Here is a 23,831-nt window from a genome sequence, read left to right as displayed (position 1 = left end):
CACTGTTCCCCGGCAGGCAGTCATTGAAAATAAGAATTTGTTCTTAACTTCTCTTGGGTAGGGGGCAGTATTTTCACGGCCGGATGAAAAACGTACCCAAATTAAACAGCCTACTACTCGGGCCCAGAAACTAGAATATGCATATTATTAGTAGATTTGGGTAGAAAACACTGAAGTTTCTAAAACTGTTTGAATGATGTCTGTGTGTATAACAGAACTCATATGTCAGGCAAAAACCTGAGAAAAATCCAACCAGGAAGTTGAAAATCTGAGGCTGTAGTTTTTTTATATTAATTCCCTTTCCAAACTATAGTGACTTGCCTAGTTAAATAAAAAAGTAAAATATTATTATTATTATTTTAAATTTATTTATTTATTTATTTTAAATCGGGTGCTGGATCCTCGTATCTAATCTAAAACAGAAATAGCACAGCACTCCGGTAAATAAACGTAAATGTATTCGTGCAGCAATAAAAATATTATAATAAACCAGACGTGAGACAGAGCGATGGATGTGGATTTACTATCACGACTTTATTAAATCATTGCTACCCCCCCCCCCCCCCAAAAGCAGACATTCAGCAACAGTTGACATTGTAGCAGCGGCAATAGAATAGACCGAGAAAATAACACTAAATTGGGGTATTTTAAAATGTTTACACTCCACACCATCAGCTCTGAGGACGCCGTTTCACGTGTTGCGATGGACGCGGGCGTCCGTATATTAAAGAGATGTAATTAAATCATCAAGGTTTTGCTTTACCAGAAACAACAAATCAACCAGAAAACATAACACCATAAAGAGAGAGAGAGAGAAGTGTGTCAAATCCAAAGGAAAGGATGCAGGGCCCATTTTATTGTTAGTATTATTCATTTGGGACAATGCCGTAAAATTGTAACGTTTCATTGGAGCATGAATAACCAATCAGGATTATTAGAACTTGAGTTACCAGGGAGAGGGGGGGAAGGCTCAACAGATAAGATTTATTGTGTTGTTCTTTTCTCATTACATCTGATTCGGTCACAGAGAAGAGAAACCTAAATGAGTATATTTCCCTTCCACTTAGCCTGGTCCTTATCTACTGTCAGCACAGAGAGCGATCTGGCACCCAGGGTAGTCAGGAGAACAGGGTTAGTTATTTTAATTCGACATCCTACTGTGAAGCCTCCTTCCTGCCTCCCTTTTGAAAAAGACCAATAAATTGTCATGACAAACAAAAAAAAAAAAGAGCTCATCTTAAACTTCTTAAAACAAAACACAGGTCACTCTTAATACGCTGCGATCGAACCTCAAAACAATGTTTTTTTTAAATTTTTTTTTTTAAAGTTACTTGAAGATTGCAACCCAGACATTTATGTGGGTAGTATTTGAGAGAAGCATGGGGTTTGTTTACCGTGTGTATTAAATATTACAGCAACATGGTCATAAATGTACCAACTGACTCAGCACATATAAGATCTGCTTTAAAAGAGTTACAGTTGGAAGATGATGCAGAGGGACAAAACCCTGGTGGAGACGAGGAAACTGGTGTGTGTGTGTGCGTGTGTGTCTCTGTTACGGTATGCGTGCGTGTGTGTGTGTGTGTGTGAGTGACAGAAAGCTAGGGAGAAGTTGGAGAGCGAGGGTTTTCCGGCTGAGAGTTGTCCCATGGAGGTGTTGTTAGCAGGACCAATGTGTGGGCCCTCGTCCCATCGTGGGGCTCTTGTCTCGGGGGCAGGGTGGTACTGAACACCATCAGGGAACAGAGTTCAACAGGTCTTGGAGGAAGAGGTCTGGGTCCGGAATGTCAGAGAGAAGTCCTGGAAACAAAAACATTTAAAAACAGAGTTAGTCTATCTGAATCTAACACACAATCATGAACAATCAGTTTCTTGTTGAGGGTATAACTGTTCACATTTAATGAACACAAACCCTGCAAGAGCAGAAAACATGAACCAAAAAAAGGCAGCATTTGATACTACAGTATGCCACTATCTCAGTGTACTGCACGTGTCTGGCAACACTGACCTACGACATCCAGGAACTCAGAGAAGGATTCAGCGGGCATGAGTTCTTCCTGGTAGGCCTTGAGCACGCGCTCCGAGGCCTCGTAGATGGGCATGTCATTGTGCCGCACGTACTCTGCCAGCGAGAAGGACCAGCCTCCCTCCGTGTTGCTGGTGGGTACTTTCTATAGCCGGAGGAGGGAGAGGGAGAGAGGTCTGAGTGAACTAAAATCACATCCATGTTGTACGTCGAACGTGCAAAACACTTGACACAATTGGTTGTGTTACAACATTTATTTTTACACACACGTTGAATGATGACTAAGTTAAAAAAATAGTTTTGTTGGCAGGATAAGTCTCTCCTACCCTGAACATGTCATAGATGAGTTCAACAAGGCCCCAGAAGAGGAGAGGAGAGCGATACACTGCATATTCCTTGGACTGTTTATCTGGGAGTCTGGAGAAATGAGGAAGATTACAAATCATTCACAGACACAGATATACTGCAGCTAAACCCTGAAGAGAACTATATTTGATCAACACAGTATAAAAACTCACAACTGACTAGATTTAACTGATAAAAAAATAGGTTGTGGGTTTAATTCTCGCAAGGGATCACAAACCCATTCTAAAATGCATGCACTCAGTGAACTGCAAGCGGATAAAAGATGTGATAAACTGAATTTAAAATGGAAAGTTCTGGAACAGTAACTTACTTGTTGGTGAAGACGGCGGAGACCTTGCGTGCGTGAACAGAGACGAGGAGCCTCCGTAGGAAGGTGAGTCGTGTGTTCCTCCAGCGTTCAGGAGACTGGATGTGCATGGCCAACACTGTGTAGTAGTGGGGACCGTCCACATCATAGCTGCTCTCCACCCACTTCTCACACGGCTGCTCCAGGAAACACTGCAGGTTCTTCTCCTCACGACTAGTAGCCCGAGTACTGCAGACGACCAAAAACACAGACAGCCATAGATATAGAGCGGGGTTGAGGGAGTGACAGACGACCAGAGGGAGAGAGGGAGAGAGAGAGAGAGAGAGAGTGACAGACGACCAGAGGGAGAGAGAGAGAGTGACAGACGACCAGAGGGAGAGAGAGAGAGAGAGTGACAGACGACCAGAGGGAGAGAGAGAGAGAGAGTGACAGACGACCAGAGGGAGAGAGAGAGAGAGAGTGACAGACGACCAGAGGGAGAGAGAGTGACAGACGACCAGAGGGAGAGAGAGAGAGAGAGTGACAGACGACCAGAGGGAGAGAGAGAGAGAGAGTGACAGACGACCAGAGGGAGAGAGAGAGAGAGTGACAGACGACCAGAGGGAGAGAGAGAGAGAGTGACAGACGACCAGAGGGAGAGAGAGAGAGAGAGTGACAGACGACCAGAGGGAGAGAGAGTGACAGACGACCAGAGGGAGAGAGAGTGACAGACGACCAGAGGGAGAGAGAGTGACAGACGACCAGAGGGAGAGAGAGTGACAGACGACCAGAGGGAGAGAGAGTGACAGACGACCAGAGGGAGAGAGAGTGACAGACGACCAGAGGGAGAGAGAGTGACAGACGACCAGAGGGAGAGAGAGTGACAGACGACCAGAGGGAGAGAGAGAGACAGACGACCAGAGGGAGAGAGAGTGACAGACGACCAGAGGGAGAGAGAGCGACAGAACGACCAGAGGGAGAGAGAGTGACAGACGACCAGAGGGAGAGAGAGTGACAGACGACCAGAGGGAGAGAGAGTGACAGACGACCAGAGGGAGAGAGAGTGACAGACGACCAGAGGGAGAGAGAGTGACAGACGACCAGAGGGAGAGAGAGTGACAGACGACCAGAGGGAGAGAGAGAGAGTGACAGACGACCAGAGGGAGAGAGAGTGACAGACGACCAGAGGGAGAGAGAGTGACAGACGACCAGAGGGAGAGAGAGAGACAAACCAGAGGGAGAGAGAGAGATAGACAGACGACCAGAGGGAGAGAAAGAGAGAGTGACAGACGACCAGAGGGAGAGAGAGAGAGTGACAGACGACCAGAGGGAGAGAGAGAGAGTGACAGACGACCAGAGGGAGAGAGAGAGAGAGTGACAGACGACCAGAGGGAGAGAGAGAGAGAGTGACAGACGACCAGAGGGAGAGAGAGAGAGTGACAGACGACCAGAGGGAGAGAGAGAGAGAGAGAGACAGACAACCAGAGGGAGAGAGAGAGAGAGAGAGAGTGACAGACGACCAGAGGGAAGAGAGAGAGAGAGTGACCGAAGACGGACCAGAGGGGAGGAGAGAATGAGAGAGAGAGTGACAGACGACCAGAGGGAGAGAGAGAAGAGAGTGACAGACGACCAGAGGGAGAGAGAGTGACAGACGACCGAGGAGAGAGAGTGACAGACGACCAGAGGGAGAGAGAGTGACAGACGACCAGAGGGAGAGAGAGTGACAGACGACCAGAGGGAGAGAGAGTGACAGACGACCAGAGGGAGAGAGAGAGAGAGAGAGACAGACGACCAGAGGGAGAGAGAGAGAGAGAGTGACAGACGACCAGAGGGAGAGAGAGAGAGAGAGAGTGACAGACGACCAGAGGGAGAGAGAGTGACAGACGACCAGAGGGAGAGAGAGTGACAGACGACCAGAGGGAGAGAGAGTGACAGACGACCAGAGGGAGAGAGAGTGACAGACGACCAGAGGGAGAGAGAGAGAGAGACAGACGACCAGAGGGAGAGAAAGAGAGAGACAGACGACCAGAGGGAGAGAAAGAGAGAGTGACAGACGACCAGAGGGAGAGAGAGAGAGAGTGACAGACGACCAGAGGGAGAGAGAGAGAGAGTGACAGACGACCAGAGGGAGAGAGAGAGAGAGTGACAGACGACCAGAGGGAGAGAGAGAGAGACAGACGACCAGAGGGAGAGAGAGAGAGACAGACGACCAGAGGGAGAGAGAGAGAGAGAGTGACAGACGACCAGAGGGAGAGAGAGTGACAGACGACCAGAGGGAGAGAGAGAGAGAGTGACAGACGACCAGAGGGAGAGAGAGAGAGAGAGTGACAGACGACCAGAGAGAGAGAGAGAGAGTGACAGACGACCAGAGGGAGAGAGAGAGACAGACGACCAGAGGGAGAGAGAGAGAGAGTGACAGACGACCAGAGGGAGAGAGAGAGAGAGAGACAGACGACCAGAGGGAGAGAGTGACAGACGACCAGAGGGGGAGAGAGAGAGAGAGAGAGAGTGACAGACGACCAGAGGAGAGAGAGAGAGAGAGAGAGAGAGTGACAGACGACCAGAGGGAGAGAGAGAGAGAGTGACAGACGACCAGAGGGAGAGAGAGAGAGAGAGAGAGAGTGACAGACGACCAGAGGGAGAGAGAGAGAGAGAGAGAGAGAGTGACAGACGACCAGAGGGAGAGAGAGAGAGAGAGAGACAGACGACCAGAGGGAGAGAGAGAGAGAGAGAGAGAGACAGACGACCAGAGGGAGAGAGAGAGAGAGACAGACGACCAGAGGGAGAGAGAGAGAGAGAGAGTGACAGACGACCAGAGGGAGAGAGAGAGAGAGTGACAGACGACCAGAGGGAGAGAGAGAGAGAGACAGACGACCAGAGGGAGAGAGAGTGACAGACGACCAGAGGGAGAGAGAGTGACAGACACCAGAGGAGAGAGAGAGAGAGAGTGACAGACGACCAGAGGAGAGAGAGAGAGAGTGACAGACACCAGAGGGAGAGAGAGAGAGAGTGACAGACGACCAGAGGGAGAGAGAGAGTGACAGACGACCAGAGGGAGAGAGAGAGTGACAGACGACCAGAGGGAGAGAGAGAGAGAGTGACAGACGACCAGAGGGAGAGAGAGAGTGACAGACGACCAGAGGGAGAGAGAGAGAGAGAGAGAGAGTGACAGACGACCAGAGGGAGAGAGAGAGTGACAGACGACCAGAGGGAGAGAGAGAGTGACAGACGACCAGAGGGAGAGAGAGAGTGACAGACGACCAGAGGGAGAGAGAGAAGAGAGAGTGACAGACGACCAAGGGGAGAGAGAAGAGTGACAGACGACCAGAGGGAGAGAGAGAGTGACAGACGACCAGAGGGAGAGAGAGAGAGAGTGACAGACGACCAGAGGAGAGAGAGAGAGAGAGTGACAGACGACCAGAGGGAGAGAGAGAGAGAGAGTGACAGACGACAGAGGGGGAGAGAGGAGAGAGAGAGAGAGGAGAGATGATGACACGAACGTACTCACCTCGAGGGAGAAGTGACAGACGACCAGAGGAGAGAGAGAGAGAGAGTGACAGACGACCAGAGGGAGAGAGAGTGGATGATGTAATCATACGTGTTGAGGACGTAGAACACGGTGTGGATGATGTGATCATACGTGTTGAGGACGTAGAGCACGGTGTGGATGATGTGATGTAATCATACGTGTTGAGGACGTAGAGCACGGTGTGGATGATGTGATGTAATCATACGTGTTGAGGACGTAGAGCACGGTGTGGATGATGTGATCATACGTGTTGAGGACGTAGAACACGGTGTGGATGATGTAATCATACGTGTTGAGGACGTAGAGCACGGTGTGGATGATGTGATGTAATCATACGTGTTGAGGACGTAGAACACGGTGTGGATGATGTAATCATACGTGTTGAGGACGTAGAACACGGTGTGGATGATGTGATCATACGTGTTGAGGACGTAGAACACGGTGTGGATGATGTGATCATACGTGTTGAGGACGTAGAACACGGTGTGGATGATGTGATGTGATCATACGTGTTGAGGACGTAGAACACGGTGTGGATGATGTGATCATACGTGTTGAGGACGTAGAACACGGTGTGGATGATGTAATCATACGTGTTGAGGACGTAGAACACGGTGTGGATGATGTGATCATACGTGTTGAGGACGTAGAACACGGTGTGGATGATGTGATCATACGTGTTGAGGACGTAGAACACGGTGTGGATGATGTGATCATACGTGTTGAGGACGTAGAACACGGTGTGGATGATGTGATCATACGTGTTGAGGACGTAGAACACGGTGTGGATGATGTAATCATACGTGTTGAGGACGTAGAGCACGGTGTGGATGATGTGATGTAATCATACGTGTTGAGGACGTAGAACACGGTGTGGATGATGTAATCATACGTGTTGAGGACGTAGAACACGGTGTGGATGATGTGATCATACGTGTTGAGGACGTAGAACACGGTGTGGATGATGTGATCATACGTGTTGAGGACGTAGAACACGGTGTGGATGATGTGATCATACGTGTTGAGGACGTAGAACACGGTGTGGATGATGTGATGTGATCATACGTGTTGAGGACGTAGAACACGGTGTGGATGATGTGATGTGATCATACGTGTTGAGGACGTAGAACACGGTGTGGATGATGTGATCATACGTGTTGAGGACGTAGAACACGGTGTGGATGATGTAATCATACGTGTTGAGGACGTAGAACACGGTGTGGATGATGTGATCATACGTGTTGAGGACGTAGAACACGGTGTGGATGATGTGATCATACGTGTTGAGGACGTAGAACACGGTGTGGATGATGTAATCATACGTGTTGAGGACGTAGAACACGGTGTGGATGATGTGATCATACGTGTTGAGGACGTAGAACACGGTGTGGATGATGTGATCATACGTGTTGAGGACGTAGAACACGGTGTGGATGATGTGATCATACGTGTTGAGGACGTAGAACACGGTGTGGATGATGTGATCATACGTGTTGAGGACGTAGAGCACGGTGTGGATGATGTGATGTAATCATACGTGTTGAGGACGTAGAACACGGTGTGGATGATGTAATCATACGTGTTGAGGACGTAGAACACGGTGTGGATGATGTGATCATACGTGTTGAGGACGTAGAGCACGGTGTGGATGATGTAATCATACGTGTTGAGGACGTAGAACACGGTGTGGATGATGTAATCATACGTGTTGAGGACGTAGAACACGGTGTGGATGATGTAATCATATGTGTTGAGGACGTAGAACACGGTGTGGATGATGTAATCATACGTGTTGAGGACGTAGAACACGGTGTGGATGATGTAATCATACGTGTTGAGGACGTAGAACACGGTGTGGATGATGTGATGTAATCATACGTGTTGAGGACGTAGAACACGGTGTGGATGATGTAATCATACGTGTTGAGGACGTAGAACACGGTGTGGATGATGTAATCATACGTGTTGAGGACGTAGAACACGGTGTGGATGATGTAATCATACGTGTTGAGGACGTAGAACACGGTGTGGATGATGTGATGTAATCATACGTGTTGAGGACGTAGAGCACGGTGTGGATGATGTGATGTAATCATACGTGTTGAGGACGTAGAGCACGGTGTGGATGATGTGATGTAATCATACGTGTTGAGGACGTAGAACACGGTGTGGATGATGTAATCATACGTGTTGAGGACGTAGAACACGGTGTGGATGATGTAATCATATGTGTTGAGGACGTAGAACACGGTGTGGATGATGTAATCATACGTGTTGAGGACGTAGAACACGGTGTGGATGATGTAATCATACGTGTTGAGGACGTAGAACACGGTGTGGATGATGTGATGTAATCATACGTGTTGAGGACGTAGAACACGGTGTGGATGATGTAATCATACGTGTTGAGGACGTAGAACACGGTGTGGATGATGTAATCATACGTGTTGAGGACGTAGAACACGGTGTGGATGATGTAATCATACGTGTTGAGGACGTAGAACACGGTGTGGATGATGTGATGTAATCATACGTGTTGAGGACGTAGAGCACGGTGTGGATGATGTGATGTAATCATACGTGTTGAGGACGTAGAGCACGGTGTGGATGATGTGATCATACGTGTTGAGGACGTAGAACACGGTGTGGATGATGTAATCATACGTGTTGAGGACGTAGAGCACGGTGTGGATGATGTGATGTAATCATACGTGTTGAGGACGTAGAACACGGTGTGGATGATGTAATCATACGTGTTGAGGACGTAGAACACGGTGTGGATGATGTGATCATACGTGTTGAGGACGTAGAACACGGTGTGGATGATGTGATGTGATCATACGTGTTGAGGACGTAGAACACGGTGTGGATGATGTGATGTGATCATACGTGTTGAGGACGTAGAACACGGTGTGGATGATGTGATCATACGTGTTGAGGACGTAGAACACGGTGTGGATGATGTAATCATACGTGTTGAGGACGTAGAACACGGTGTGGATGATGTGATCATACGTGTTGAGGACGTAGAACACGGTGTGGATGATGTGATCATACGTGTTGAGGACGTAGAACACGGTGTGGATGATGTGATCATACGTGTTGAGGACGTAGAACACGGTGTGGATGATGTGATCATACGTGTTGAGGACGTAGAACACGGTGTGGATGATGTAATCATACGTGTTGAGGACGTAGAGCACGGTGTGGATGATGTGATGTAATCATACGTGTTGAGGACGTAGAACATGGTGTGGATGATGTTATCATACGTGTTGAGGACGTAGAACACGGTGTGGATGATGTGATCATACGTGTTGAGGACGTAGAACACGGTGTGGATGATGTGATCATACGTGTTGAGGACGTAGAACACGGTGTGGATGATGTGATCATACGTGTTGAGGACGTAGAACACGGTGTGGATGATGTGATCATACGTGTTGAGGACGTAGAACACGGTGAGGATGATGTAATCATACGTGTTGAGGACGTAGAACACGGTGTGGATGATGTGATCATACGTGTTGAGGACGTAGAACACGGTGTGGATGATGTGATCATACGTGTTGAGGACGTAGAACACGGTGTGGATGATGTAATCATACGTGTTGAGGACGTAGAACACGGTGTGGATGATGTGATCATACGTGTTGAGGACGTAGAACACGGTGTGGATGATGTGATCATACGTGTTGAGGACGTAGAACACGGTGTGGATGATGTAATCATACGTGTTGAGGACGTAGAGCACGGTGTGGATGATGTAATCATACGTGTTGAGGACGTAGAGCACGGTGTGGATGATGTGATGTAATCATACGTGTTGAGGACGTAGAGCACGGTGTGGATGATGTGATGTAATCATACGTGTTGAGGACGTAGAGCACGGTGTGGATGATGTAATCATACGTGTTGAGGACGTAGAACACGGTGTGGATGATGTAATCATACGTGTTGAGGACGTAGAACACGGTGTGGATGATGTGATGTGATCATACGTGTTGAGGACGTAGAACACGGTGTGGATGATGTAATCATACGTGTTGAGGACGTAGAACACGGTGTGGATGATGTGATGTAATCATACGTGTTGAGGACGTAGAGCACGGTGTGGATGATGTAAGGGATGAGGTGGATGTTGCTCTCTCGTCCTCCCCCTCCTGTATCCACGCTGAAGGACTGCTCCGTGGCAAAACGAAGGAACAAGAGCTTGGTGTCGTGGATGTTCAGCTGGTAGGTGGGCTCTCTCTGCCCCGTACACTCCTGCAGATATGTGTTGTGCCTGGGGGGAAAAAGAGAGAGAAAAAGGAGAGATTAAAGCAGGACTTTAACCTGTTAGGGTATAGGGGGCAGTATTTTCACGGCTGGATAAAATTTTTTACCCGATTTAATCTGGTTACTAATCCTACCCAGTAACTACAATATGCATATACTTATTACATATGGATAGAAAACACCCTAAAGTTTCTAAAACTGTTTGAATGGTGTCTGTGAGTATAACAGAACTCATTTGGCAGGCAAAACCCTGAGACAGATTCTGACAGGAAGTGGATACCTGATGTGTTGAATTGACTTTAAGCCTATACCATTGAAAAACAAAGGGGCTGAGGAATGTTTTGGCACTTCCTATTGCTTCCACAAGATGTCCCCAGCCTTTACAAAGTGTTTTGAGTCTTCTACAGTGAGATCTGACTGAAGAAGAGCTTTGGAACGGCGATGGCCCATTAGACACCTGGCGTGCGAGTTGATGGTGGGTACTCTCATTCCGAAACGTTTTAAAAGAGAACCCAATGGTCCGCCTTGAATTTTATTCATGTTCTGGTTAAAAAAGGCCCTAATGATTTATGCGATACAACGTTTGACATGTTTGAACGAACGTAAATATATTTTTTCCGTTCGTGAAGTGAAGTCCGGCTGGCTTAGATCATGTGCTAACAACACGGAGGTTTTTGGACATAAATGATGAGCTTTTTTGAACAAAACTACATTCGTTATGGACCTGGGATTCTTTGGAAGTGACATATGATGAAGAAAATCAAAGGTAATGGATTATTTACATAGTATTTTCGATTTTAGATCTCTCCAACATGGCGGTTAGTCTGTATCGCAATGCGTATTTTCTGGGCGCAGTGCTCAGATTATTGCAAAGTGTGATTTCCCAGTAAGGTTAATTTTAAATCTGGCAAGTCCATTGCGTTCAAGAGATGTAAATCTATAATTCTTTGAATGACAATATAATATTTTACCAATGTTTTCTAATATTAATTAATTATTTTGTTGTCATGACTTGACTGCCGGTATTGGAGGGAAACGATTTCCTGAACATCAACGCCATAGTAAAACGCTGTTTTTAGATATAAATATGAACTTGATAGACAATGCATGCATTTTTAGTTCTAACATAATGTACTAGGAGTGTCATCTGATGGAGATTGTAAAAGGTTAGTGCATAATTTTAGCTGATTTTATGGTTTTGGTGACGCCTGTCTTTGAATCGACAATGCATTACACACAGCTATTGTCAATGTACTCTCCTAACATAATTATGCTTTCCCCGTAAAACCTTTTTGAAATCGGACAACGTGGTTAGATTAAGGAGATGTTTATCTTTCAAAGGGTGCAAGTTAGTTGTATGTTTGAGAAATTTGAATTTTGACATTTATTTGGTTTCAAATTTGCCGCTCTTGAAATGCACCTGCTGTTGATAGGGTGCGCCACGGGTGGCACGCTAACGTCCCACATAGCCCCAAGAAGTTAATGGGACGAACGTGAAAGATTCTCATAGAGAAATAAACAGCGAGCTATGACAGGTCTGGTATCGCAGGCTTGTATTAAGACAGGTTAGCAAAACATTTTGAGCAACTTTTTGATTGGTTCTCATATCCACGCTATTTGCATGCGCAGGGCTGGTCCTATGGAAAACAAGTCATGATTGGTTGAATTCGAAAACGGGGATATCCAACCAGCGTAGGGTGCCGTCTTGAAGTCCGTGAACACAGCCCCCCCCCCTTCATTATCGTCGCTTTCAGCCAACACATCAAAGCAGCCGTTATAGACTCTTAAGTCAAGGAAGTAGAGAGGCTGGAGTTAGCCAGACTAGCTCAACTCTACTGTCAAGCCAAAAGCTTTGTTCATGTTTTCAGAAAGGCAACACACTTTCTTCTGACACTTTTTGAGTTATGTATCTGCTGCAACAATTTCAAGTGAGTTGGTCATACCTGGCCAGGCACGTGGCGAAGGCTGATTCTGGGACGTGAGGCCCCCAGACAGGAAGCAGTCCATTGCACTTGGTGTTGGCGTTCTGCAACGCAGCACTCTCCCACTCCTCCCGCCCGCGAGCAAGCCTGAATAGAGGACGGAGAGAGAGAAAGCACGGTTACATGCACACACAATAATACAATTATTGTGGATAGTCAGATTAATAAAAATAGTTTGTTTCAAATGACAGCAGTTGTAGTGGACTATGTTAAAGTGCGACACAGTGCTGTATCCCTGCTGCGTGTGTGTGTGTGTGTGTGTATATATGTCTGTGTGTGTCTGTACTAACCTGACGGCAGCGAGGTGACAGTCGTAGTGGACAATGTTAAAGTGCGACACAGTGCTGTAACCCTGCTGCTTGCGGGGCTTGTTCTCAAAGTCCTCCAGGGCCACACGCTTGGTAAAGGTGTAGATCCCCAGCACCTTCGTCGGCTAGTAGAGGACAAAGATAAGGAAGTATAGCACTTAACAATTGATAAAAGATGCATTGAAATAATAACTAACACATGAACAAATGGCTTACATTTGGAATAAACAAACATTTCATATGAAAATAAAACAGTTTTAGTCACAGCCAAGAGTGGATTTGTCCGTACATTTCACCAATACAATGTTTTAAAAAGGTATATGTAATTGGCATACCCATGGTATACGGTTTGATATACCACGGCTTTCAGCCAATCAGCATACAGGGCTCGAACCACCCAGTTACTGATACAGGTGAATGTGGAGAGGGAGCCGCAGGTGTACAGGTAGGTAACGACTGCCTGCCCATGAGGGCGTTAGGCGCTGCGCCCCTCTTGAAAATGGTACAAATATTGAAAAAAATGCTCAAAAATATATTGTTCAAAACAAGCTGTTCAGTTACTACTCTGCCCCTCAGTGACGGCCAGCAGCAGCGGCTCTGCTTCCTTCCATAGGCCGTGAAAACATTGATTTGATTGTTTTGCCAGCTATTTACTGTGAGGGGGAACTGCTCCAATGAAAATCGCAGGATTTCATAGCATAAATTATAACAGAACAAAGTTAATGGACTGTCTTCGGGGCGCTCAAATGTCCGTCAAATCAGAACTTCTGGTTCTGCTGTAGTCTCCATCCAAATGAGTCTCTCGTCAGATGGCTTACTTCCTTCCACACCTGAGACTCTATCAGGTACCGATGGCGCTAAAGCGAATTGTAATTAACTTGTAAATAAATGATCGTAACAGTGATGGGAGCCTAGGACCTGATCATCTGGACAACTACATTCAACAAGTGTCGAAGGACAGAGAGATACACTAGCTAGAACATTTCATCGCGGATCTGGTAGGACAAAAAAAAAAAACATGGATAATTGTATTGTTTCCCCCCTCATGTAGTTTATGACGTTCTACTGTATGTGACAGGGTGACATGTGTGGACTAAAAACAGCATAAAACCGGAGGTGTACCACAAAGCTTGATCAAATTAATTTACAGTAAGTTTGGGAAACACTGAGAAATAGTTAACTAGTAAACTAAAATTCGCTAGCTATATAACTAGCTTGTAGCTTGTTTGCGTGCTAGTGATCTCCCATGCAAATTTCAAAGTCCAATCTAAACTCATATCTGACTAACCCTGAAATATGAAGTCATTTTAGAAAATAAAAAGTTACCTGGCTTGCGCATCATGCTTTGCGACACGTTAGCGAACCATCCCCAGTTAGATCATGTGTTACCGCTTATTGCATCCGTGCTTGTTCGTTCACCCCGGTGCACTTGTTCGTTCGTTCGTTCACGACGTGAGCTGGCTGCTTTTTCTAAATAATACATCGAATCTGTTCAAAACGGCGGCAGCATGTGGTCATTCGGTTTTTGACATGCAAAAAGTGATATAGGTGTATTTATGCGGTAGTTCAAATGCACAGATCGCTGTATATATATAATTTCCCTCGAAGAAACTACTGGTAGTTAGAAAATCTTGGCATCTTGTCAAGCTGCTTTGTTGACAAGTCTAACCACCTAGCACCCTGGGAACTCGGGCCGAACAACTGCAGGTCGGTTTCAGGTTTGGTACATGTACACTGAGTTTACCAAACATTAGGAACACCTTCCTAATATTGAACCGCACCCAGTCTCAATTTGCCGGGGCCATGGAGTCTACATGGTGTTTGTTGAAAGCGTTTCCACAGGGATCCTGGCCCATGTTGACTCCAACGCTTCTCACAATTGTGTCAAGTTGGCTGGATGTCCTTTGGGTGGTGGACCATTATTGTTACACACAATAAACCTTTGAGAGTGGAAAAACTCAGCAGCGTTGCAGTTCTTGACACAAACCGGTGTGCATGGCACCTACTACTTACCCCTGTTCAAAGACACTTAAATATTTAGTCTTGGCCATTCACCCTCTGAATGGCACACATACACAATCCATGTCTCAATTGTCTCTAGGCTTAAAAATCTTGTATCCCTCTCTACAGATGCAGCAGGTCAGTCCTGGTAGAGTGTTGTTGTTATGTTACCTGGAACTTGTATCCCTCTCTACAGATGCAGCAGGTCAGTCCTGGCTCCTCTATCAGCTCCTCCATCTGCTTCAACAACGACGTCTTGGTCACCACCTGGCCCTTCTCATTGGTCTGAAACACATAACAGCCAATTAACAACCTGGATTAGCTTCCTGTTTCTTAATTATAAATCAGGGCCTTGTTGGGATGAAAGGAAGATTTCCAAAGAATCCCATTGGAATCTTTCCAAGACTCTCCAAGGAAGATTTTTCCCACAAATCTCAGGATCTCTAATGGGTCTGGCTGGGCTCAGAGAAAGCAGCATGTAGATCTTTTTAGCTATTGAATGGTTTGGACTGCTTACGTCGCCTCCCTCCTCATCACCTACAGTCGTGACCAGAAACCCACACCAGAACTTGTTCTTCCAACCCCTCCACCTACGGTCCGGTTAACCTCATGTTCCCAGTCAGTAACCTACCGTCATGCCCAGTGTCCCCAGAGCTTTCTGTCTCATGGCCATTGCCATGCGTTTCTTCTCGGCCCGTGTCTCCCTGCGAGCGGCGTCTATCTTCAGGTTGACCTCAGCGTGCTCCCTCAGCGCCTCCAGAAGGTTCTCTGCCAGTGTCCCAATACCCTCGTCACTAGATACCTGCTCCAGCTTGTGAAGGTTAGTGATGGAGTCTGTCCCGATTAGCATCTGGTTGAGAGACAGATGAGGTTGTTCAGAAAAGTTTAGCACGGGCAGGAAATCTAATACTAGATTATATACACCCCCCCCCCCTTAATAACAGATGTTTGTTTCAAAACGTTTTGCTACAGTGTGCCCTAGTGAACATGACCCAGGTGTGTACCTGTGTAGGTGGGTGCTGGGTGGCCAGACCTCGGAGCAGTCTGAGGATGAAGGGTAGAGCTGGACGAGAGAGGAACTTCTTCCACACGTCAGCATCCAGACTGGAGGGTAGGAGAGGAGAGAGGTCAGTGGCGTTTCACATTCTGTGAAGTTGGGAGTTGTTTTGGATATAGATTTGAAGATTTTAATTAAATCCCCCCCCCCCCCCCCCCCCCCTCTTTGTTTTCAGAAATGTTATCAGTGTTTAGAAAACCATTAGCCTGGTCTCAGATCTGTTTTGAGACCATTACTGTGATCATTCCCAAAGGAGTAAAACACCAACCAATCTGAGACCAGGCTACTTTGGGACAACTCTTGCCTTAGGAAGGGCTAGAATATGGTCTTCCCTGTGGCTCAGTTGGTAGAGCATGGTGTTTGCAACGCCAGGATGGTGTTTGCAACGCCAGGGTTGTGGGTTCGATTCCCACGGGGGGTCAGTACAAAAAAAATGCATGAAATGAAATGTATGCATTCACTACTGTAAGTCGCTCTGGATGAGAGCGTCTGCTAAATGACGTAAATGTAATTGATAGGTTTTTGTGATCTGTTTATAAAGTTAACAGGACCCCACTACGAGGCCCATCCAGCTTACTTTTTGGCGTTTGGGATGTGTTTCTTCATGTAGTCCAGGGCACTCTGTGTGATGCCTTTCTGCAGTATCAGGTCTTTGAGTTGGTGTCCGTTGCTGTTGTTCTTGATGCCAGCAGCGATCTTACAGAAGCAGTCTATGAAGACCTTATCATCAGCACTATGCTCCTCATCGTACCTGGAACACACAGCGGGACAAAAAGGTGAATCATGTGAATAAAACCACACACTTGTAAAGACAAATTCACACTTTACTACTAGTACTAAACCCAGTTTGGATTTATACTTGTCGAAGCTGCAGCAGGGTTTAAATCTCTCCACTAGGATCCTCATCTTCTCCAGTTCTCCAAAGGACAGGTACGGTATGATACGTAGGAGACCCTGCAGAACACTGGGGTTGGAACGGACAAACGGCGTGTTGATCTGGTCCAGCAGCATCACCAGCTGGTCCTTGTCCCCTGTTAACAACAGGTTACCCTGGAGGGGGGAGAGAGAGAGAGAGAGGCAATACACTTTAGCTTCATGGAACAACACGTTAAGGAGAAAAAGAGCTGAGAGAATTGTACTTTCAGTAGTTTGGAGCCACCAACTCCGATTCTTCCGTCTGAAAAACATTTGACAGGGCAAGTAACCAGACAAGATGTATCTAGTTTGATCTAAAAACAACTTGGGTGGAACATTAATTTGTTCTATGTACTGTTTTGACCAGGATATCCACTTTGCAACAGTTTCCAAGGTACCAGGACAGGATGTTCGTCCAAGGGCTGCCAGCCTCAGTCTCACCTTGTCCTCTGAGATCTCAGCGTTGGCCTCATCCAGAATGATCTCCATGATGCTGAGGACCTGCTCTGCTATGGACGCTCCTCCACTGTCCTTACTCTCCTGCTCAGCAACCAACGCCTACAGAGGAAGAAAAAAAACTAAATATTTATAGCCACACTCTGGTCAAATTTTTTTTTTTTAAATCATATTTTGAATTGTGCATCTTGTATCCGCGTCACATCATGTCACAATGTTAATATTACTTCCTCAGTATGAATGTACATAGATTTTAACAACTGTATTGTGTGGTATAAATGAGTCTTCGCCTGCTTGGACAGACAGGGCCTTAGACCGAGTGGCACAGCATCGCTACAGATCCTGGTTCGATTCCCAGGCTGTATCACAACCGGCCGTGATTGGCAGTCCCATAGGGCGGCGCACAATTGGCCCAGCGTTGTCCGGGTTTAGGGTTTGGCCCGGGGGGGGGGGGGGGTAGGCCGTCATTGTAAATAAGAATTAGTTCTTAACCTGACTTGCCTGGTTAAATAAAGAAGGGTAATTTCGTCCTCACCAGGTTGAGTGTGCCCAGCATGACGTTGAGAGTGTTCATCTCTGGTTTGACCAGCTGTTGTCTGTTGATCTTCACCTTTACACAGTAACTGAACAGCTTCAGCAGCACCTGGGACGGGGACAGAGGAAGAGTGTTATTATATACTGTAAATGGGGAAACTCTGAAATATGTCTTTAAAAAAAACACTATCGTTGTGCTGACATGACTGAGGCTAATTGTTATGTAAATTTGTCAAATGTTTTTTAAAAAAAAACATCTGAAATCTAGTAAAAACTCTTCAAATAGTATTTTAAATAATCCCACAGCAATTGTAAATGTTGTCAATGCCTTGTTACAACCATTACTAAATAATAATGGCAGTAACTACAATGTAAATGTTAATAATAATAATGGTAGTAACTATAGTCATTGACTACAATGTAAATGTTACATAATAATGGTAGTAACTACAGTCATTGACTACAATGTAAATGTTACATAATAATGGTATTAACTATAGTCATTGACTACAATGTAAATGTTACATAATAATGGTAGTAACTATAGTCATTGACTACAATGTAAATGTTGCATAATAATGGTAGTAACTACAGTCATTGACTACAATGTAAATGTTACATAATAATGGTAGTAACTATAGTGTAAATGTTGCGTTTCCTGAAACAATAACGAACTAGAAGCAATATATAATGTAGTATTGTGTTCCATGTCCTACTCACGGTGAGCAGGTGTCTTCCCTGTTTGAAGTCCCTGATGCCAGACAGTCTGCTGAGCATACACTCCAGCCCCCCACACTGAGCCATCACTCCTGCCATCTTATACACCTCCTCCTCATCCTCCTCTTCATCTGTGGTAGAGTCCAGAGACTCAATGAACTCTTCAGTAGCGTCTCCAAGGAGACCCCTCATACGATAGATGATCCTCATGGGTTCTCCCTGACAGACAAAAACAAAACCAGGTTAACACTCTTCACAAACAATCCTAAACAACCTCAAATCATTGTTGGAAAATAAAATAGTGAAGAGTTTGTCACCTCGTTGGTAGGGCACCACACCTTCTTGTAAACCTCGGCCACAGGCAGGTCCAAACTTATGATCTTATTGTTCACCAGAAGCTAGGAGAAACAAATAGACAGGAGACGATTAGAAACTAGGTGGAGAACCATCTCCCATCTTCTTGTGTTTCACTCCAGGACAGCAATCCCCAAACAGCACAGCAAAACGTGACTATGTGCAAGAATGGACAGTGTCTTCGACAAAAAAAAGCAGTTGGCAGTGTTGTAGCTACAGGAGAAATCTATAGTTTCCTACCTCCATGCCACTGTCGTCCTCGAGCAGGGCCACCAAGTCACAGTCCTGACAGATCTTGTTCTTGATGTCCCTCATCAGGGGTCCGATACCTGGCTCGTTGCTGCTGTACGGATTACCAGGCATACGGCCCTGCAGGAAGTCCTCCTGCTGAGGATCCTTCTCCAGGGTAACAAAGAACTCTGTCACCTCGTTTTCCTCCTGGAGGGGGGAGGAAGAGCAGGAGGAGGAGGGGAGAAGGTAGAGGAGGAGGAAGAGATTCAGTTATGCCATGCAATGCATTCCTAGAAACACAAAAGGCTATCAATTAATCTTTCTGTGATTCCTTGCTTCCCATCTCCTCGCCTTCTTCTCAACCGTATTAGAGAAGGTCCAAGGTCCCTCCCCTCGTACCTCTCCAATGCGTTTTGAGAAGAAGGCGAAGAAAGAGGACGCAAGGAATCAAGGGAAGAGGAATTGAACCACAGACTCGAGCTACAGCTGGAAGAGAAGAAGCCACTTACTGGGTAGATGATGCTGCAGAGTCTCTCAAAGATGAACACTGGTGTTCTGTAGTCATCCAGGTTGTATCTCTTGGCTGTCTCAATACACACGGCCATGAAGGCCTTGGTCTCAGACTCGGTCCCTGGAGAATGGAAAGAAAGCACTAGCTTTATACCTGTGGTCATGTCCTCCTGCAGCATGTCCTCCTGGGTCTATATATTAACTAGCTTTATACCTGTGGTCATGTCCTCCAGCATCTCCTCCTGGGTCTATATATTAACTAGCTGTATACCTGTGGTCAAATCCTCCAGCATCATGTCCTCCTGGGCCTATATATTAACTAGCTGTATACCTGTGGTCATGTCCTCCAGCATCTCCAGCAGCATGTCCTGTGTCTCGTCGATGAGCTTGGTCCTCTGCACCACTAGTTTCCTTAGACACAGGTAACCGTTCAGCACCGTGCCCACCAGACGACTCTTAAAGTGGCGCTTGATGGACTCCACCTCCACAAAGGAAGACAGCAGGCCTGGAAGACAGGCACGGGGATAGGTACCATATTAGCATATCATCAAAACTTATCGTGTTTACATCATTCTAGCAAAACAAAGTATCTGCATTAGATAAATATCTTGGTGAATCGACTAAAGCCAAGGTACACAACATGACCAAAAGTATGTGGACACCTGCTCTTCAAACATCTCATTCCAAAATCACAGACATTAATATGGAGTTGGTCTCTCCTCTGCTGCTATAACAGCCTCCACTCTTCTGGGAAGGCTTTCCACTAGATGTTGGAATATTGGTGCGGGGGACTTGCTTCCATTCAGCCACAAGAACATTAGTGATGTTTGGCGATTAGGCCTGGCTCGCAGTCTGCGTTCCAATTCATCCCAAAGGTGTTCGATGAGGTTGAGGTTAGGACTCTGTGCAGGCCAGTAAGTGGCTTCTTCCACACCGATCTCAACAAATCATTTCTATATGGACCTCGCATTGTGCACAGGGGCATTGTCATGCTGAAATAGGAAAGGGCCTTACCCAAACTGTTGCCACAAAGTTGGAAGCACAGAATCGTCCAGAATGTCATTGTATGCTGTAGCGTTAAGATTTCCCTTCACTGGAACTAAGGGGCCTGAACCATGAAAAACAGCCGCAGCCCATTATTCCTCCTCCAACAAACTTTAGTTGGCACAATACATTCAGGCAGGTAGCGTTCTCCGCCAAACCCAGATTCTTCCGTCGGACTGCCAGATGGTGAAGCGTGATTCATCACTCCAGAGAACGTGTTTCCACTGCTCCAGAGTCCAATGGCGGCGAGCTTTACACCACTCCAGCCGACGCTTGGTATTGGACATGGTGATCTTAGCCTTGTGTGCGGCTGCTCAGCCATGGAAACCCACTCCATGAAGCTCTCGACGAACAGTACTTGTGCTGAAGTTGCTTCCAGAGGCAGTTTGGAACTCGGTAGTGATTGTTGCAACGAAGGATAGAAGATTTTTTTACGCGCTTCAGCGGTCCTGTTCTGTGAACTTGTGTGATCTACCACGTCGCGGCTGAGCCGTTGTTGCTCCTGGACATTTCAACTTCACAATAACAGCACTTACAGTAAACCGGGGCAGCTCTAGCAGGGCAGAAAATTCAAATCAAATCAAATTTTATTGGTCACATGCAGATGTTAATGCGAGTGTAGCGAAATGCTTGTTTGACGAATTGACTTGTTGGAAAGGTGGCATCCTATGACGGTGCCACGTTGAAATTCACTGAGCTCTTCAGTAAGGCCATGTTTGTCTATGTGCTCAATTTTATACACCTGTCAGCAACAGGTGTGGCTGAAATAGTTTGAAGGGGTGTCCACATACTGCTGTATGTATAGTGTAAGTGGAAAATCATGTTGATGTTTTATTTGAGTCAACTATCCCTATAAGACCAGTTCATGCAAGCGCCTTGGTTTAGGTGAATGAAACACGTTACATACCAGTCAAGCTCTTGAGGGCATATCCCTGCTGCAGGTCTGTGCTGAGAGTGGCCTCTTCCAGAGCCAACAGGTTGGCTATTTCCTTAGTGATGAGGTTACCGATGTAGGGCAGGACTCCTCGGGCGGCCAGGTACACCTTCCATTGAGGAGGCTTGATGAGCTTCTGGTACAGAGCAAGATACTCTGCTGCACATTCCCCTGCGATGCTCAACTCATCCAGGTAACTGAGGGACAAACAAACACTGATGCTCAACTCATCCAGGTAACTGAGGAACAAACAAACGCTGATGCTCAACTCATCCAGGTAACTTGAGGGACAAACAAACACTGATGCTCAACTCATCCAGGTAACTGACGGAACAAACAAACACTGATGCTCAACTCATCCAGGTAACTTGAGGGACAAACACTGATGCTCAACTCATCCAGGTAACTGAGGGACAAACAAACAAACAAACACTGATGCTCAACTCATCCAGGTAACTGAGGGACAGACAAACGCTGATGCTCAACTCATCCAGGTAACTGACGGAACAAACAAACACTGATGCTCAACTCATCCAGGTAACTTGAGGGACAAACACTGATGCTCAACTCATCCAGGTAACTGAGGGACAAACAAACACTGATGCTCAACTCATCCAGGTAACTGAGGGACAAACAAACACTGATGCTCAACTCATCCAGGTAACTGACGGAACAAACAAACAAACAAACACTGATGCTCAACTCATCCAGGTAACTGAGGGATAGACAAACACGCATTAGAAAAGCTGTTTGACATATAAGCCGGGATATTATCCCAATATACAAAGCAAGCACAACAAAAAAAGGTATTGATGGCAATATTTCACTGCAGATTGCACCTGGTCCTGCTACTAACAATAATACCCAGTGTTGACCATCCAACTTAACTGATACTACTAACTCGCTCACATAGATGACCAATCCTTAGATCCCTTCCCATCGTGTCAATTTGAAACTTGGAAAAACATATTTTTAAAAACAGTGCTACCTTTCCCAACCCAAAAGACGGCCTCTTACCTGGTAAGCAGATCCAGCACCTGCTGCTTACGGCTGGGGATGGAGGTGAGAGCCTCAACGATGGTGCAGGCTGCCTGCCGCGCTGCCTGGGTGGCTGGGGTGAACAGCACCTGAGAGACAGAGGAGATTACAGTAAAAAAATTATAGCATGGAAGTGAAAAAAAAAGTGAAAAAAAAAATGAAAAAAAGTGAGATGAGTCCATGCACCATCCCATCTGTTGTCTAGACCAAGCTACACATGAACCTCAGTCCCATGCTGTCTCATGGAAAGGTGCAGCGTATCATTTAAATCATTCTGGAGGCCGGGTGCCAAACCTTTTCATTACATTTCAAATGTAAAAGCTGAATGGTGTAGCGCTGACTGGAGAAGTGGGTATACTCTAATCACAAACGTTTCGCCCGGCCAAGGAAAAGAACCCTCGTGTGAAATTCTATGACAAACAGTGACATACACTTTGAACGACCTAAAATGATCAATCCCATATTGGTCTTTTACAGCCAAGCTGTATGGTACCAGTTGGCTGATAGTAGGCCTACTGTTGAAATAGATAAATGAGGCTGGCAACGGAGTCCTAAATCCACAGGTTTCACATTATTTTCTTCTCCAGGTTTCACTTTCTTTTTGTTGTTGAGAAAAAACAACATTGGATGTTCTAAATCGACAACAATGCTTACACCACATCCAGAGACCACAAAAATCTAAGAAATTCTTATTTTTGAGTGCAGTTACCCTTTAATTCAACTGCACAGGTACCTAGCACTGTTGTTGGAGTTTGCAAAACAAAATGGCCACTGGAGATTGACGCAAAGAATCATGATATAATTTTGCCAGGTAGGCTACTTTGTAGCTACTTAACATTTAATAGAGAAGGTTTTCGGAAAAGCCTTTCCATCGACCAGTAGACGGTTAAGCCTGTTATTAACGTCGCTATATTTTTCCTGTTACTTAAATGTTTGAAACCTAGACGTTTTACTTCATGAGGCATGTCTTACCTTGCTTCAAAAGTAGCCTATAGCTAAAAATCCTACCATAGAAAACGTGGAGGCCATTGTTAGAAAGACCTCATATGTCCTCTCCTATTCTACTGGTTTTTAAATCAACCCCCCCCCCCCCTAATTGTCTAGCTGGCAGACATTATTTTGGTCATATAGCAATCAACAATAGTTGTTGCATCTTTAGATCTCCCTCGGTCTAAATTTGTAACAAATATTTCCATCTCTGCCCATGAAACTGTTCGCATGTTTCAGTGCGTATTTTAGAACTGGGTTTTCCAGCACATCGCATT

At 45.9% G+C, this 23,831-nt stretch overlaps 1 protein-coding gene across 1 annotated transcript in view; it reads right to left on the bottom strand.

Annotated features, from left to right (window-relative positions):
* Window positions 1-513: 513 nt before the first annotated feature.
* The window catches only part of LOC115165305 (E3 ubiquitin-protein ligase UBR4-like), a 125,507-nt gene continuing 102,189 nt past the window's right edge, over window positions 514-23,831 (bottom strand). The window contains 21 exon segments of the mRNA XM_029718365.1: window positions 514-1,800; window positions 2,009-2,171; window positions 2,353-2,443; window positions 2,703-2,927; window positions 10,298-10,492; window positions 12,429-12,554; window positions 12,758-12,900; window positions 14,948-15,061; window positions 15,408-15,626; window positions 15,781-15,880; window positions 16,411-16,584; window positions 16,693-16,883; window positions 17,190-17,306; window positions 17,740-17,847; window positions 18,459-18,674; window positions 18,773-18,853; window positions 19,050-19,247; window positions 19,550-19,671; window positions 19,882-20,055; window positions 21,502-21,725; window positions 22,546-22,655. Of these exon segments, the coding sequence (XP_029574225.1) occupies window positions 1,736-1,800; window positions 2,009-2,171; window positions 2,353-2,443; window positions 2,703-2,927; window positions 10,298-10,492; window positions 12,429-12,554; window positions 12,758-12,900; window positions 14,948-15,061; window positions 15,408-15,626; window positions 15,781-15,880; window positions 16,411-16,584; window positions 16,693-16,883; window positions 17,190-17,306; window positions 17,740-17,847; window positions 18,459-18,674; window positions 18,773-18,853; window positions 19,050-19,247; window positions 19,550-19,671; window positions 19,882-20,055; window positions 21,502-21,725; window positions 22,546-22,655 (3,156 nt within the window). The 3' untranslated portion in view covers window positions 514-1,735.

This window comes from Salmo trutta, chromosome 28 (genome assembly GCF_901001165.1).
Source record: "Salmo trutta chromosome 28, fSalTru1.1, whole genome shotgun sequence".
In the NCBI taxonomy this organism is placed as follows: domain Eukaryota; kingdom Metazoa; phylum Chordata; class Actinopteri; order Salmoniformes; family Salmonidae; genus Salmo; species Salmo trutta.
This window is presented reverse-complemented; position numbering and strand designations above follow the sequence as displayed.